The sequence below is a fragment of the Heteronotia binoei genome, chromosome 11 (genome assembly GCF_032191835.1).
Source record: "Heteronotia binoei isolate CCM8104 ecotype False Entrance Well chromosome 11, APGP_CSIRO_Hbin_v1, whole genome shotgun sequence".
NCBI classification, from domain to species: Eukaryota; Metazoa; Chordata; class Lepidosauria; order Squamata; family Gekkonidae; genus Heteronotia; species Heteronotia binoei.
In genome coordinates this window covers 43,390,214-43,405,734 of record NC_083233.1, presented here as the reverse complement: position 1 = coordinate 43,405,734, position 15,521 = coordinate 43,390,214, and the positions used below count along the sequence as shown (strand labels likewise).

General features: G+C 43.7%; 1 protein-coding gene and 1 non-coding gene across 3 annotated transcripts; both read right to left on the bottom strand.

Moving 5' to 3' along the window:
• RBMX (RNA binding motif protein X-linked) lies at positions 1–11,335 on the bottom strand. Of its 2 annotated transcripts, none has more exons than XM_060250186.1 (8): positions 10,059–11,335; positions 9,768–9,874; positions 5,275–5,443; positions 3,704–3,823; positions 1,785–1,899; positions 1,546–1,671; positions 1,091–1,191; positions 1–598 (listed from the first exon to the last, which is right to left on the bottom strand). In XM_060250186.1, the coding sequence occupies exons 1-8, from the start codon at positions 10,165–10,167 to the stop codon at positions 288–290; spliced, it is 1,158 nt and encodes a 385-aa protein (XP_060106169.1). In that variant the 5' UTR covers positions 10,168–11,335; the 3' UTR covers positions 1–287. The 2 variants fall into 2 exon arrangements, with proteins under 2 accessions (XP_060106169.1, XP_060106170.1); XM_060250187.1 differs by having other exon boundaries at positions 1,091–1,176.
• LOC132579790 (small nucleolar RNA SNORD61) lies at positions 9,943–10,015 on the bottom strand. Its single transcript, XR_009556008.1, has one exon. It is a non-coding gene; the product is annotated as a small nucleolar RNA SNORD61 (small nucleolar RNA).
• Positions 11,336–15,521: the final 4,186 nt, after the last annotated feature.

Here is a 15,521-nt window from a genome sequence, read left to right as displayed (position 1 = left end):
GGCATTTTAGGGTTAACGTTTACTGTGAAAGTTACAACACTAGTAATACAGGCTCAAATGTCATACATTAACATCTGCTTTTTGAGAGAAATATTAACAATTTTGAAATGAAATAACAAGTGTTTACTTTTTCTCACAAAAAACATAAGTCATGGAGGGGAACTTAACAGGCAACAATAAAAAAAAGGTAAAAACAACTTTTCAGTAGTCCTCTGGGAGTGAAGATAGAACTTCCACATTCCATTTGTTTGAGGAAAAAACTGATTTGGTCCAATAATTGTAAAGATTTAGTATCTGCTTCGGCCTCCACCTCTATCAGAGCGACTCCCTCCACGGCCGCCACCTCTGGGTGCTCCGCGGCTTGAGCTGCTGTATGAATCCCGTGGAGGAGGATAGCCCCTTTCCATAGAAGGGGGCAGGCCTCTGTCTTGTCTTCCAACACGATCACGGCCACTTGAGTAGACATCACTTCTGCTGCTTGAATAACTTTCTCGACTTCCACCATACCCATCTCGGGTGCTCCCGTAATCGTCATAGCGACTGCTTCCACCATAAGATGGAGGGGGCCCTCGTGCAGGTGGAGCACTACGTGAGTTACCTGCAGGTTCAATGGTCAGGTAATAGGGCAACACTATAAATCATATCACCACAATTTTACATCTGAGTTTAAAAATTGAATCAAAGGCTTCTGTTACTCTTTTGTATTAACTGAGAAGATTATATAAATCTCACAACGTTGGGACATTTGGCAGGGAAGTATCGGGCAGTGAATGAAATAAAAGGCTGTTTGAAGATGCCGGTTTTTCTCAAGGCAGCTCTTTTTGGGGTTATTCCAGAACAGCTTGCAATTTTAGAGAAGAAACTCAGACATTTTTTTCCAGTGATAGCTGTAATTCATGAATGTTGAACTTTTGCTTCGTTAGATTATGGGAACTGCAATTCAATTGTGCTGTTAAATAAAATAACTGTACTTTTCCCCACTGTGGTGGGCAACCCCAGCATTCAAACTCCCCCTCACACAGAAGCAGTCTAACAAGTAGAGAACAAGTTGTGTTACAGTCTCCTTAAGACCCTAAAAATAAGCACTTACCATAACTGTCATATGAATCTCTGTAAGAGCCTCCACTTGGGTGATCTGAGTAGTCCCGGTCACGCCCTCCGTAGCCATCACGGTCACTGTAAGAGGAATAACTACTGAGGTTTAGTACAAGTTGTCCCATGAACACTTACTTCTAAATATTGTGTTTACACCCCTCTTTCAAGCTTTCATATGGTTCCCAGGTACCATCCTATGCAGGCACAGATGGACTACTACACAGGAGATCATGTACCTTTACACCATTTTCTGGCTGGCTTGTTATAGCTGCTCTTAGCAAATCAATGTTGTCTCACGCAAGTACAGTGATGGCCTCAAATTTCTTTTTTTTACTACTTTGCTCCCATTACTGTGCTGCAAACACCAACTGCCAAGCCTACAGAAAACCTGATCAGATTGTCATATATTATATCACAGACTCACACACAAACACTTGGAACACAAGATACCTGTAACCTCTTGAGGAGTACTCATCACGTGAACTGGAATGACCATAATCACGGTAGGCATAATCTCGTGGAGGTGGAGCATAATCCCTTGTGTCTCTGGAACTTGGATAATCTCGACTTGAATAACTATGGAAGTGAAAACCACATTACTTATTCGAGAAGTCAGTGACAAAAAGCTCTAGTACACTATTGATCTCTTAGTAACTTAAAAATATTCAACTAACAGCACCTAATTTTACCTGTCTTTAGTACTGTAACCATCATCTCTTGGAGATAAGTAGACATCTCTTCGTGATGGTAGTGGCTCTCTACGAGGTGGACCTCCATAGCTGTCTCTGCCACGTGACAGGGGTGCTAAAACAATCAAATGCAAAATAAAACATTTTGATGTGAATCTTACAAAAATTAAGGTAAAACTGATACAAATCTTCCACCAGGTTGAATAAAGAAAACAGATAACTCCTAAACCAACATAGGAGAGGAAGGAGAAGAGAAGAGGCTTAATATAGCCACTATCAGAAAGAAAGAAGAGAGATAACGTCACTTGAGAGGATAAATTCCTCTGGTTTCAATTCCTCTGAAATGGATAACAGCAAATAAAGCAAGGTTCAGAAGCCTATATTCTGCAACACTTCTAATAGCGTTGCATGAGATTCTGTGGCATAAGGGGAGTGGCCTACAAAACACATGTTCACTCCAAGGGATTAAAGATAATTCCAAATAGTGGGTTATTAACAAATTACTGCTTCAGTGGGCAACAATGACCCATTAGGACATAAGATACATAAACATCATTTAGAAAGCATGCCAAAGTGGAAAAAAAGAATGGGAATTCAATTTTGCGCTAGAAGATGATATTGGATTTATATCCCGCTCTCCACTCCGAAGAGTCTCAGAGCGGCTCACAATCTCCTCTACCTTCCTCCCCCACAACAGACACCCTGTGAGGTGGGTGGGGCTGGAGAGGGCTCTCACAGCAGCTGCCCTTTCAAGGACAACCTCTGCCAGAGCTCTGGCTGACCCAAGCCAATGCTAGCAGGTGGAAGTGGAGGAGTGGGGAATCAAACCTGGTTCTCCCAGATAAGAGTCCGCACACTTAACCACTACACCAAACTGGCTCTCGAAGTCTTAGAATTAGCAAGTAATTTCAGTATGGGAGTTTACAGAGTCAGTATATCTGAAGGGATCAATATTAGGTGTGCAACCCCCCCCCTGGAATTTTGGGGGTTTGGGTATACTGAGCCAAAAAACTATTGGTATTTCCCAACATTCCAAAAATACCAATACCAGTATGGTATTTGGTAAATATTCAGGATTCCTGAAATTTTTTGGCTCCATTATATCCTACAGGGACAATAGTCAATGGTCATCTTGGGATACAATGGAGAGATCTGGGGCTCTGTGGGGGCAGGGGTTTTTTATGTAGAGGTGCCAGAAATAAAGTAGGCAGGGGCACCTTCTTTGGGGGCTCACGGAATTGGACCCCCTGATCCAATCTTTTTAAAACTTGGGAGGTTTTTGAGGAGGCACCAGCAGCTCTATCCTCTTTGAAAACCTTCTGAAGTTTTAAAAAGGTTGGACCAGGGGGTCTAATTCTATGAGCCCCCAAAGAAGATGTCACCATCCTCCATTATTTCCAGGAAGAAAAAAGGCATTTCAAGGGGAAGTTCCCTTTAAACACCTTTTGCAAACAACACCACATGGAGGTGTGTAAAGTGACTGCCTTTTCTTTTAACACCTTCCAGGTGAACTCACCTCCTAGCATAGCTTGCAAAAGGCATTTTAAAGGGACTATCTTCCCTTTAAATGCATTCCCCACTTTCATTTTTGGGATTTTTGCTTGGCCATTTCAGATAGCTTTAGACAATGTCAAGCTTTATATTCCATTGAAAAAAATATCCTGAAAATACTGACAAAATATTTCCTAAGTATTTTTTCGGCTTGGTATTGCCGAATGCACACCCCTAATCAATCCACACACCAAATTAAATGAAGAAACATGAAAAGCATGGACTACCAAGTCCTGCAATGAGTTGTGGATCTCTTAGGATCATCTCAGTTGAGGTTGTTTACTGGTTTTACTAATTTACACAGAGCACCAAGAGATATTTTACAATCTTTGTTACATTTTTTCAGTTGCATGTTTGGAAAGACTTACCTCTGCCTCCCATTCCACTGCTGCTACGTACAGGTCCTGAGGGAGCAGGTCTTTTAGGTGGAGGGCCCCCACTGCGTGGAGGTGGACCTCTTTTCATTGGAAGAGGACCTCTAGAAGAACCTAGAACAGTAGCAGCTGGGGTTAACTAGGCAGTACACCTAACTTTAGTAACAGGAACAACACAAGCAAGCTTCCCAAATCCAACAAAGAAAAGAGATCTGCCTTACTAGGAACAGGAACCATTATTGTTGTAAATAAGGCTCATTTGCACTCGGAATACATGCAAAAAGACTTCTACTCTGTTTCCATTTCACTGGATCACAGCCAGTTCAGCAAGCAATGGTTTTCATAGAAACAGTGGAGCCAAACCAAGAAGTAGGATTTTTAAATATTTATTCAGATAACGAGCCATGACAACATGAGGTAATTTTACTACAACAAAAAGGAAAGACAAGTATTCAGCTCCAGGACATTTACCGTATTTTTCGGACCATAAGACGCACCCCCCCCAAAAGGGGGGGGAGTGTGCGTCTTATGGAGCGAAGGTACCTTCCGGGGGGGGATCTGTTGCCTCCGCCTCTGATCCCGGCGCTTCCCCCACGCCTGCCTGCCTGGCTCCAGCTTCTTCCAGCAAGCGCTGGGATCGCTCCACGCTGCCCCCACCGCAAACCCAGCGCTTCGCGTGCGCTGGCAGCGGAGAGGGCAGCGTGCTTCCTCCGTGCCTTTCTCCAGCTCTGACGCTTACAGCAAGCGCCAGGATCGCTCTGCCCTCCGATCCCAGCGCTTGCTTTAAGCATCAGAGCTGGAGCCAGGCAGACAGGCACCGAAGAAGCACCCCCCCCTCCGCAAACCCAGCGCTTCGCAAGCGCCGGCTGTGGAGGGTGCAGCGTGCTTCCTCCGTGCCTGTCTGCCTGGCTCCAGCTCTGATGCTTAAAGCAAGCGCTGAGATCAGAGGGCGGAGGGAGTGATCCTGGCGCTTGCTGTAAGCATCAGAGCTGGAGCCAGGCAGACAAGCACGGAGGAAGTACGCTGCACCCTCCACAGCCAGCGCTCGCGAAGCGCTGGGTTTGGGGAGGGGGCGGGTGCTTCCTTGGTGCCTGTCTGCCTGGCTCCAGCTCTGATGCTTAAAGCAAGCGCTGGGATTGGAGGGCAGAGGGAGTGATCCTGGCGCTTCATGAATAAACATTCAATATTTTACAGTTAAGTAGGACTCTGCATGATGAGAATTGCCTACAAGTTTCTGGAAATTCATTAAACATCATCTTCAACTTGCCTACCCAGTACGAGATTAATTCCCTAGTTCTATTGCTATAACACACTTGGGCACTACTAGGAGGGAACAGAGTGAAAAGAAGATCACATTTCAATCCTTTTAATTAGAACAAGAGAATCATTCAACTCTTACCAAGGTATCATGAATTTCTTTTTGTAAACAAGGTTCCTCATTTGTGTTGCTCCAATTGGAATGTCTGAAAACAGCACTCCTTGTCTACACAATTATTTTTCCAGCATACTACCAAACAGCAACCTCTATACGTTGTCCAGTTACAAGGAAGAATTCAGGCACATACCCAAATGGTTCCCCCTTGAAGGAGGACCCCGTGTTCCACTGCCACCTCTTCCACCTCTAAGACCTCTGGGAGGGCCTCTGCTCCTTGGATGGGGTGGGGGCCCACGTCTACCAGATTCAAACAGAGGTTTGGTAGCCTGTTCCACTTTAATGGCTTTTCCATCTAAAGACTAAACAGACACATTTGGTTGTTAATAGCAAGAAAAGCTTGCTTTTAAGAACTGCGCAAATCCCTAGCCTTGTTTACCTTATGGTGCTTTGTTGTATTCAATTACTGCTTCTATTTCTTAGAAGTTATCTATAGTAATAATTCTCTTATCACCATGGCCAAATTGAGGATAGCCATTGGCTAATATTTCCAGAACGACTGGTCCATCACACTTTGGTCAGTGTCTCTGGCCTCCCATTGTCTGACTTCCCTGCCCCGCCTACTCAGGCCCAAGAATATTCAACAAACTTCCAGACACAGTCTTCCCTCAAAGAGAGCCACATCTTCAACTCTTCTGTGTGTCCTTTGTCAACTGGCCTCAGAAAGGGCTGTAGAGCTACTGCAGCCTCACGAAAGGCCTCTCAACACACTCAGCTTCTGAAGACTGCAGAAATAGCTAGAGAGGCTTGGCCCTGCTGGGAGTGCTTCCTGCAACCTGGAAAGTGCTAGCCAGAGGCTGCTGCTAGGCAACATAGGCTGTTGGTCAGCAAAGGGTTGGCCTTAGGGGAACATCTCCCCAGGATGGGGAGAGATGTGTTGTCTCTAGTTCACTTGTGACCCCAGATCTTCAGGCTCCATCTGGAGGCTGGCTAACCTAGGCCTGGCAGCACCTTCTGGGTGCCCCGATGCTACCAGCCATTTCCTCCCAGGAGACCACTATTGCCAATCTCCAGGTGAGGGCTGGAGATCACTGAGAATTACAACTGATCTCCAGATGGCAGATATCAGCTCCCCTTGGGGGGGGGGGGAGTGAATCCCTTCACTTGGGTGGGAAGACAGCAAGAGTTGGGGGCACTCATCCCAGGATGGTTGCCTGAAAATGAGATAGGGAAGCCTCACAGGGTGGTTGTTCAGATTAAAGAGGGGGAGAAGAATGATGTAAGCTGCTTTGGTCCCCACCCCCACTGTGAAGACTGTCCTTTTCCTATGTAGTGGCTGTAGAGTTGCCCACTCCAGGTTAGAAAATTCCTGGATATTTAAGGGGTGGGGTGTGAGGAGGGGTGGGACCAGACAGGTATAATGTGGTTTCCTCCTGGGAACCACTGTTACCAATCTCCAGGTGAGGGCTGGAGATCACTTCCCTTGAGGGGGGGGGGGTATGAGGAGTGAATGCCTTCACTTGGGTGGGTGGGAAGACAGCAAGGGTGGGAGGGCACTCACCTAGAGGCCTTTAGTGATACCCTTCCAGATTGTTGGGAAATTCCTGGAGATTCTATGGTGGAGTTTGAGGAGGGCATAGGAGTTAGGGCTTCAGAGTGGGGGTCTGTCAGACCCAGATACTTGCTCTGGGTGATTTAAGACCAGTCAAAGACTTCCAGCCTAACCTACCTCACAGGGTTGTTCAGATCAAAGGGGAGGGAGAGGAAAATGAAGGAAGTTGCTTTGGTCCCCCCACACACTATGGAGAAAGACTGTCCTTTTCCTATATAGAGGCTGCAAGGAGGGTGAAGGCAATGTAAAGCTGAAGTCAAAGGAGCAGATTAAAGGAAGGAGATAGGGCTGTCAACTCCCTGTTAGAAAATTCCTGGAGATTTAAGGGATGGGGCCTGGAGAGGGTGGGATTTGAGGACAGATGGGACCTCAGACACTTGGGTGGGAAGACATTTCCTCCTGGGAACTAATGTTACCAATCTCCAGGTGAGGGCTGGATATCACTCAAAATTACAACTGCTCTCCAGATTGCAGAGATCCTCCCTTTGATGTGGGTGGGGAGTGAATGCCTTCACTTGGGTGGGTGGAAGACAGCAAGGAGGGGCACTCGCCCAGAGCCTCCTTCTAGAGCAGGGGTGGCTGAACTACGGCTCGGGAGCCACATGTGGCTCTTTCACAAATATTTTGTGGCTCTCAAAGCCTCCACCATCCTGTTGGCTGGCTTGAAGAAGGCATTTGTCTCTTTAAGTCACTTCTCCAAGTCAAGCTAGCAACTTGGGAGAATGCATTTAAAGTTAAAGTTGCTTTCTTTCCATCTCTCCCTCCCCATCTATTTGCGATGTTTATTTTATGTGGCTCTTACGAAGCAACAGCCAAGCTAAGCTGTGAGTTCATGTAGTTTTAAATAACCCCCTTGACCTCCTAGTGTGGTTGCTGCTGCTTTCACCCATCTGCTGTAATTGGACGGGGCACAGGTAACTTTGCAAAGGAAACTCCTTAAGTGTTAGAGATGGGTACATGTCATGCAAAGATATAAAGTTCTTACTGCTCTAATAATGTATATTAAACAATCAAAACTGGAGTCCTGATGACAGCTTTATCTTGAGAATGAACTTGTGACAGGCTCACCACTAATTAGTAGGTCCAATAATTCTGCAGTTGTTCAGAAACCCATGTTGGATTCTTGAGAAAATTTAGATTTTATGATAGCAGGACGGGTGGCCAAAGAGGACTCTTCATCCCTTTTTCATCATTGGAAAAGCTGGTAAGACCCTCCTCCATAATTAGAAAGTGTGGTTATTAAAAGTAGGAAACTGTGGATGCTGGGAGGGAAGCAGTCTGGCTTCTACATGTCTAAGCTAGGTCCTACATCCAAAAATACAGTCCAATGTCAGTACTAGGATATTTTCAGCAAAATTTTAGTAATGGTAGAAGACCATGCAGTACACCTGAAGACAGTTTTAGTAGGGTAGTTGTGTCTACAGTAGAAAAGCTAGCTGCAAGTCTAGTAGCGCCTTAAAGACCAACAAGATTTTCAAATTAAAAGGCGAAAGATTTATGTGATCTGTAGAGAAACCAGAGTAGCATCTTTTGAGCCTCCCATCCCAGCATCCTAGGGTTAGGGGCAACTGAAAGGAACTTGTGCCACCATTTTTTAATCTGATGCTTGGAGAAGGATGCCCCCCTTTCTCCAGCCAGGAAGGACAATCCCGTGGAAATCCTCTGTGCCATGTGGTCACAGTTCTAAGTCCTCCTTTGGAAGAGTTTGGGAGTTCTCGAAGTAAAAAGGATTTGAAAACTGAACAGTAGCTGCCTGTCTTCAGATGTCTTTTTGTCAACTTGCTCATCCCACTGGCTCTTTTCTGCTGCGTTCATGCCAATAATCAGTTTGTTTAAAAAAAGATTTTTGAGGTATAAGCTTTCAAGAGTCAAAGCTCTGATGAGGGAAGCTCTGATGAGGTATAAGCTTTCAAGAGTCAAAGCTCTGATGAGGGACTTTGAAATCTTTTAACCCCCCCCCCTCAAAAAACCCCTTGTTCGTCTCTAAACCACTACTAGAATCAAATCCTGCTCTTATGCCTCCATGTTACTGTTTCGGCTGGTATTTCACAAATCTGTCTTTCAAGGTTCTTGAGCATTATTTCCATAGCCATGTATATAAGAAATGGGCTAAGAATTTGCCCAGTTTTGTCTAAATTAGGGAAATCCACTTGGAATTTGGTGATCATCTTACGGATTAAAGGTTTAGAAGCTTTAACGTGATCTAAGAATCCAGACCAACTGACAATTTGTGGACTCCATTCCAAGTGTCCAGTCTGTGCTTCATATGGTAGCACCACATCTCTAGAACACCTATTTAATAGCTTGGCACTTACTTAATACAATATTTTTTGGATTTTACTCTTATACATATGTAGTATATTACTTATAATGACTACAATGCAGAATCACATCACCTAAAGATTTTTATATAGTCATGCAAATGCTACAGTACAGACAAATGAATATTCATCCCTGGTTTTTATGCTCAGTGTGTTAAATTCTATTACAGGCAAGTCCCCCCACTCACATTTCAAATCAGGCCCAAGCATATTATATTATTTTAAAATTAAATATCTGGCAGAGCTCTACAACATTTTCACAGAACTAGCCACCATGTCCCTTAAGCAGGATGAAACTATTAAGTTTTTACAGAATTATATCTGAGATTCTAAGCCTTCCAGCTCCTTTTTTACACTAACTCCTCCCCCGCCCCTCTATTTGTAACTATGTTGTATATCATCACTTCCTATATAAGTGCAAAATTTAATGCATCTGAGGGAATGGGTTCTGGCTTATAAAAGCACATTAAATGTGTTAAATTTAGCAATCACAAATTTGTTTTGGCTAAACTCCTGACTATTCTTACAAAAACACCATGCTTTAATTTAGTTCAGAAAATAATCAATACTGTGGGGACTATACTATCACTATACTGAGGGCTGCTGACCTTTCTTAGTAACTGTTTTAGTTGAATAAGGCAAACAAAAGACCATCTGCATGCCCAGACCTTCACATCCTGCTGCCTAGCTTTCCCTTATATATAAAATGAAAGCATTCATTTGTTATGGCAATGCAACTGCTCTCAACTTTACCTTTCCATTCATATCTCTGGCAGCATCCTTGGCATCTGCAGGGCTCTCAAAGGTGACAAAAGCAAATCCTCTTGACTTATTGGTTTCACGATCTTTCATAAGAAGAACTGAAGACAGAACAAAGTGTCATCCTACTAGCTCATGATATAGAAAAATACTGAGTTTATACAGAAGCTTGCTCAGAACTTCTTAGAGGACAAACAAGCTCTATCATTTCAGCTGATCAGGATTGTTCAGTTCATCATTGCAAAATTAATTTTAACACCACCACTTAAGATGCTTCACACTTACCTTCCACTATACGACCATATTTGCCAAAGACAGATTCAAGCGCCTTCTCATTTGTCTCTAAATTCAGCCCACCAATGAACAGCTTTCCAGGACGATCTGCTTCCACCATTTTTACACTATCTAGAATTTAGAACAACAGCAACAAAAAAAATTCAATTGTTGGAGAAAACTGAAATGCCTCCATGTTTCCAATGGAAAATTTGGCTGCAGCCTGGTGGCTCAGATAAGATAGACCTGCCCTCTTACAGATACCCAAGATTCTTGTTAGGTCTTGCTTGCTCAAAAAAATCAAATCCCATCAAGTTAAAGACTTCATCTTTCAACAAAACATTCTGCACATCAAATTAATACCAAAAAATTTCAGTCTACCCCACAATTATCTTCTTAGATCTGTGAAAAACATGAAAGCAATGTGGATCCAAAAGAAAAGGGAGAAATAATATGTTATACAGTATTGGACCAGGGAGACCTTAACTCAATCTATAAAGCCTCCTGCATAACCTTGAGACAGTCTCTCCTTCCACCCCAGCCTGACCTATCTCACTGGGCGGGCGTGAAGGAGAAATATTGGTAACAGGCCACCACATATAGGAAGTCTCTGGAGAGGCGGCATGTGAGTTTTCTAAACGAATATACCACCCAATAGTGAGTGACGACTTAATGAAAACGCAATTAAGATGCCAGCCAGAAAAGCATCAATTCGTTTTTTAATACAGAACTACACTCAAGAACCAATTTGGGGGAAAAAAAAAAAGCTAAGGCAGAGAGCGCATGCGCACTGAGAGGTGGCGGGCTAAGATATGAAAAGGCGCGCCGAGAGCCGATGGGTAGGAGAAAGTGCGGCGCGTGCGCACACAGCTTCTCCTTGCACGCACGCCAACCACCCTCAAGCCGGGTCCCCGTGGGAAGAATTGAAAAGGAGCGCCTTAAAACAGCCACAAAATGGCGGCTCTAGAAGCGTTTTCCCGACCCCTCCCCCGTTCAGTTAAAAACGCCATTCTCGGCTGTCCTCATACCGGTCGTTCATTTCCCTCAGTCCTGCTCTACGGATTAAAATGGCGCTTAAGCATCCATGAGGAGAAAGGGGTGTGGATAGAGCGAGGGCAACCCAGAGGGAGGGAGATAAAAGCCCTCCGCACAAAGCAGATAGAGCAAGTCGAGGTGATGGGAATAGGGAAGAAAAGCAGCTGTTTTACCTGCCCGTCGGTCGGCCACCCGCTTTAAAAACTGCCTTGCAACCTCACTCCACGCTAGGCTGCAAGACCGCAAACGACGCACTGAGAAGGAACAAAGGGGCTGCGGGACCTTATATAGCTGACGTCAGTACGTTGCCGAACGATGCAGAGAAACCCGGATGGAAGAAGGGGCGGGGAAATGAGAGAAAGGGATAGGAAGAATAGGGTTGCTCAGGGGAAGAAATAAATGGTTTGAGGGGACGTCGAGCAGGGCGGACCCGAACAAAGATCCAGTTTGTTTCCCACGGCGGCCAGCCAGCCCAGCTGCTAAAGCTTCCTCCGTTGCTGTCCTCTAGCAGTTGGAATTAAGCCACCACGGGCTCATCGCTATTGATGGCCTGTGTCGTACCTTTTAAAAAAACCATCTGTCTACATCCTGTAGTAGTGAGTTCCGTTGCTAAACGTGATGTATAGCTATACCTCCACAGTATTCCAATGTGTTTCTCTTTTAGAATTGTGTATTAGTATAATTATTTGTATTGACATACTCAAAATAGGGATATTGGCTGTATATCTCATTACATATGCTTTACCCATTTTCACTATATTTTATTGTATTCCTTTTTCCTATGGCAAATTAGAATTATGTTTACATGTTAAAAAGTAAATTAGGTGGACAAGAACATCACTATCCAATGTATTTCTCTTTTAGCTGTATTGACACACTCAAACAGGAACTTCGGTTGCTTATCTCATTACATGTATTGGACCCATCTCCCATTGTCATTGATAGACAATCTCACATTTTGACATACTACTGTTTTGTTGCTTTTGCATGCTCATGCTACTCAGATCAAAGGTTTGCTCAATTTGTTATTTTACTATTCTGTCATTGTACCATTTTACATTCTAAACCACTGCCTACCAGATAATTTTGCTTCACTGTCATTGGTTCTTAAATCTGTACCATGTTGCATTCTGGACCACTGCCTCCCAGCTATGTATGGCTCTGCTCACTGTGATGGATTCCTCATCTGATGAAGTGTGCTTAAGAGCACATGAAAACTTACGCTCTAAATAAAAATTGGTTGGTCTTAAAGGTGCAACTTGACTCCTGCTTTGTTCAGTTGCTTCAGACCAACACGGCTGCCTGCTTGGATCTATCTAAACATGATGATTACACATAGCCTTGGTTATGTGTACAGTAAATAAGTACTTAATATTTAGAGTCAGGATGGTGTAGAGGTTAGAATGGCAGATTTGGCCTGGCAAATGGGTTGTTGTGAGGATAAAATGGAGGGGTGTTGTTAGCTTTGTTGGTTCCCCATTAAGGAGAAAAGTGGGGCATAGATATCTAAATAAATATTCAGTTCACTTAATATATTCCTTCTTTGTAAATGTTGAGGTTGTGTGGTAGTGCAGCCAAGGAATTAGAGAGTTGTACTGTGACTGGAGTTTACCCACTTGGCGGTGAAGCTCTTCAAAATATTTTTCTGCAGTCCTTACAACAATCTGTCTGGTAGGCCAGTGTTATTACTTCCGTATTACAGATGGAATGAGGCTGTGAGGGTAGGTTGCTTAAAAGCACCTAATCAGACTGTGATAGGAGAATTTGATGTGCTTCTTCCTTCTCCAACTGGCAAGAATTTCTGGGGTCAGGGCTGGGTTGGTTCCCATTGGACAACAGAACACTGGAGACTTACAAGAATTTTATAATATTTCCTTTATTTACAAATATACAATTAGATCACAGAGGTAAAGAGGCAGTCTTACAGGACATCAGACCCATATCATATCCCCAGAGAAAGAGATCCTGCACCTTCAAGAAGCTTCAGCCAACTCAGCAGGGTTGATATGCTTCTCCTTTTCCACACTGGTAACTTGTTTCAGATTCAGTATGGGTGGAAAGTGTCCCCCTCCTCTGCTTCTCCACAACATTGTGGTGCAAATTTGCTTTGGAAAGGATCACAGCAAAGCCTGAGTGGCTGTAGTACAAATATCTGGCTCCTTTTGTTGAAGAGATATACCTTTCCTCCACAATGAAGGGGGATGCTTTTTTAAAAGAGAAAGCTGGGAGTTAAGAAAAGCAGATGCATAGAACATGGGGAACCAGGAAACATGGGAAATCGGCGAAGGCTGCTGTGTAGAAATTCAGTTGCTACTGCACTGTATCAGCAACAGCAGCATTACTGAGGAAACCGTACACATCTGTCCCAAAACTCTGTCTTTCAGACTCTGAATTGATGACTTCCTGATTTTTATCTCACAACACAATCCTGACCTTGACCTCATCATATTCTTGACATCAGCATGGCACTGCTAGTCGGTATCCTATGCAACTCTACAGAGTAGAAAATATGTAACAAAAACATCCACAGCAAGGTGCCGAGAACATGGCAACTGCACAGCAAGCTACTAGTCATGCAGCAGTGTGCTGCTGCTGCTGCCACCTTAGTGGCAACCAGACAGAAAAACAATTTGTGCACTGCACACAGATGTGACCATGTCCCTGATCTCAGGTTGTGCAGCCGTTATAGATGCAGAACACGCCAAAGGAAGGAACATAGCAGCTTTTACCAAACTGAAGACTGGTATGACTAAAAGACTAGAGTAGAGAGACTCCAAAAGCTCTGTAGATGTGGGTTTGAATTCCCTTTGACCACTAAATTCTCTTTTGCCAGGCATACATGTATGCACAAATATATACACACAGTGTTCTATGCACATGAAAATTGCTACTCCAGCCACAGTATTTATATGCAGCCGTAGCTCATATGGCAGAAGCATCCCCAAAAGAATAACTAGGACCTGTCAGATCTTGGACAGCATCAAGAGAAACACCTTTACAAAAGGCATTCCAGTTACCTCCCTGATAGCTCACTAGGAAAAGGCATTCATGTCTAACTGGAGTCATTGGTTCAGAGACTGGGCCAGGGGGTACTGACAAAAATGGTAAAACTCACTTTTGTAGCTAGTGAAGACAGCTGCAGTCAGTAAGAAGCAGGGAGCAAACCCCAATCAAATCCCAATTAAATGGAGCCATTGGTACAGCAATCCATGTTTAGCGAACAGCATCAGGAATGCTAACAGCACATCAGATGAATGGGGCTGCCAATCTTCTTGTTCCAGTGAGGCAGCAGTACCTTTGCAGACTGCACTTTGCAGGACCAGAGATAGAACTACCTCTATTTCTACATACCCATCAGGAGGATAGCTGTGTTGCTCTGTTCAAGTCATGCAGCTTCGAATGGTGCAGGACCTAGGTTAGAGCAAGAAAGGTGGTGTAAGGAAGAGATCAGTTTAGAGCCAGCCAATAAGTTAATTATGTCACCTTTCCACCCAGTTTGGCCCTCAAGGTGACTATCTATTCAAAACAATAGATAATATATAAACTGACAAAACATAAACAGGAATGAGGGTCAATAAGGGAATTTCAAGAGAAAGAAAATCTTCACTTGCTGAAGGAAGGTAATGCCAGACATAGAGTGCATTCACACTACATTAAATAATGCATTTGGCAAATAGATTTTTGCTATTCTTGCACAGTAAAAATCCAGTTGCAAAACACATTTAATGTAGTGTATGCACCCTTAGACAAGTCTCCCTGGGAAGGGAATTCCATAGTTTTGATGCCACAATCAATTAGGTCCTGTCTCATGTTGTCACCTCTCACCAACTGAAGATGATTGTAATGCTTATATGGTTATTATGGGAGTAGGTGGTTTTTAAGGCATGCTGGTCCCAAGCTATACAGGGCTTTGAAGGTCTTGAACTGGGCCTAGAAACAAACTGGAAGGCAGTATAAATGCGAGAAGAAAGTAATATGGTCCTTAACAACTTACTCCAGTCGCCATGCTTGCTGTAGCATTCTGTACCAATTATAATTTCCAGACAGCCCCACATAGGTTATACTATCATAATCTAATCCAAGCTGAGCAAGGTTTTTTACCTAATTAAAGTTGGGCACTGTTGCCAACTCTTTATCCAACAGGTGGTCCAGGTCCACCAGCACTCCCTGAGATACAAACCTGCTTCTTTAGCATAGATCTTTGAGATATGTGGTGCATACGGCTTTAGTCATCATTCTAAATTTTTGGAGTTTAGGATTGTGCTAAAACACCATCACAGTATTGCAAAGATTCAAATACGAAATTCAAATAAATAAATAAATTCAAAAGTATGTTAAAACGCTCAAATAAAATAAATGTCATTGAAATTAACAGACGGCTTAATTTCCGCTTGCACTCCTACAGCCTCCCCTCCCCTTCCGGAAGAAAGCCGACAAAGG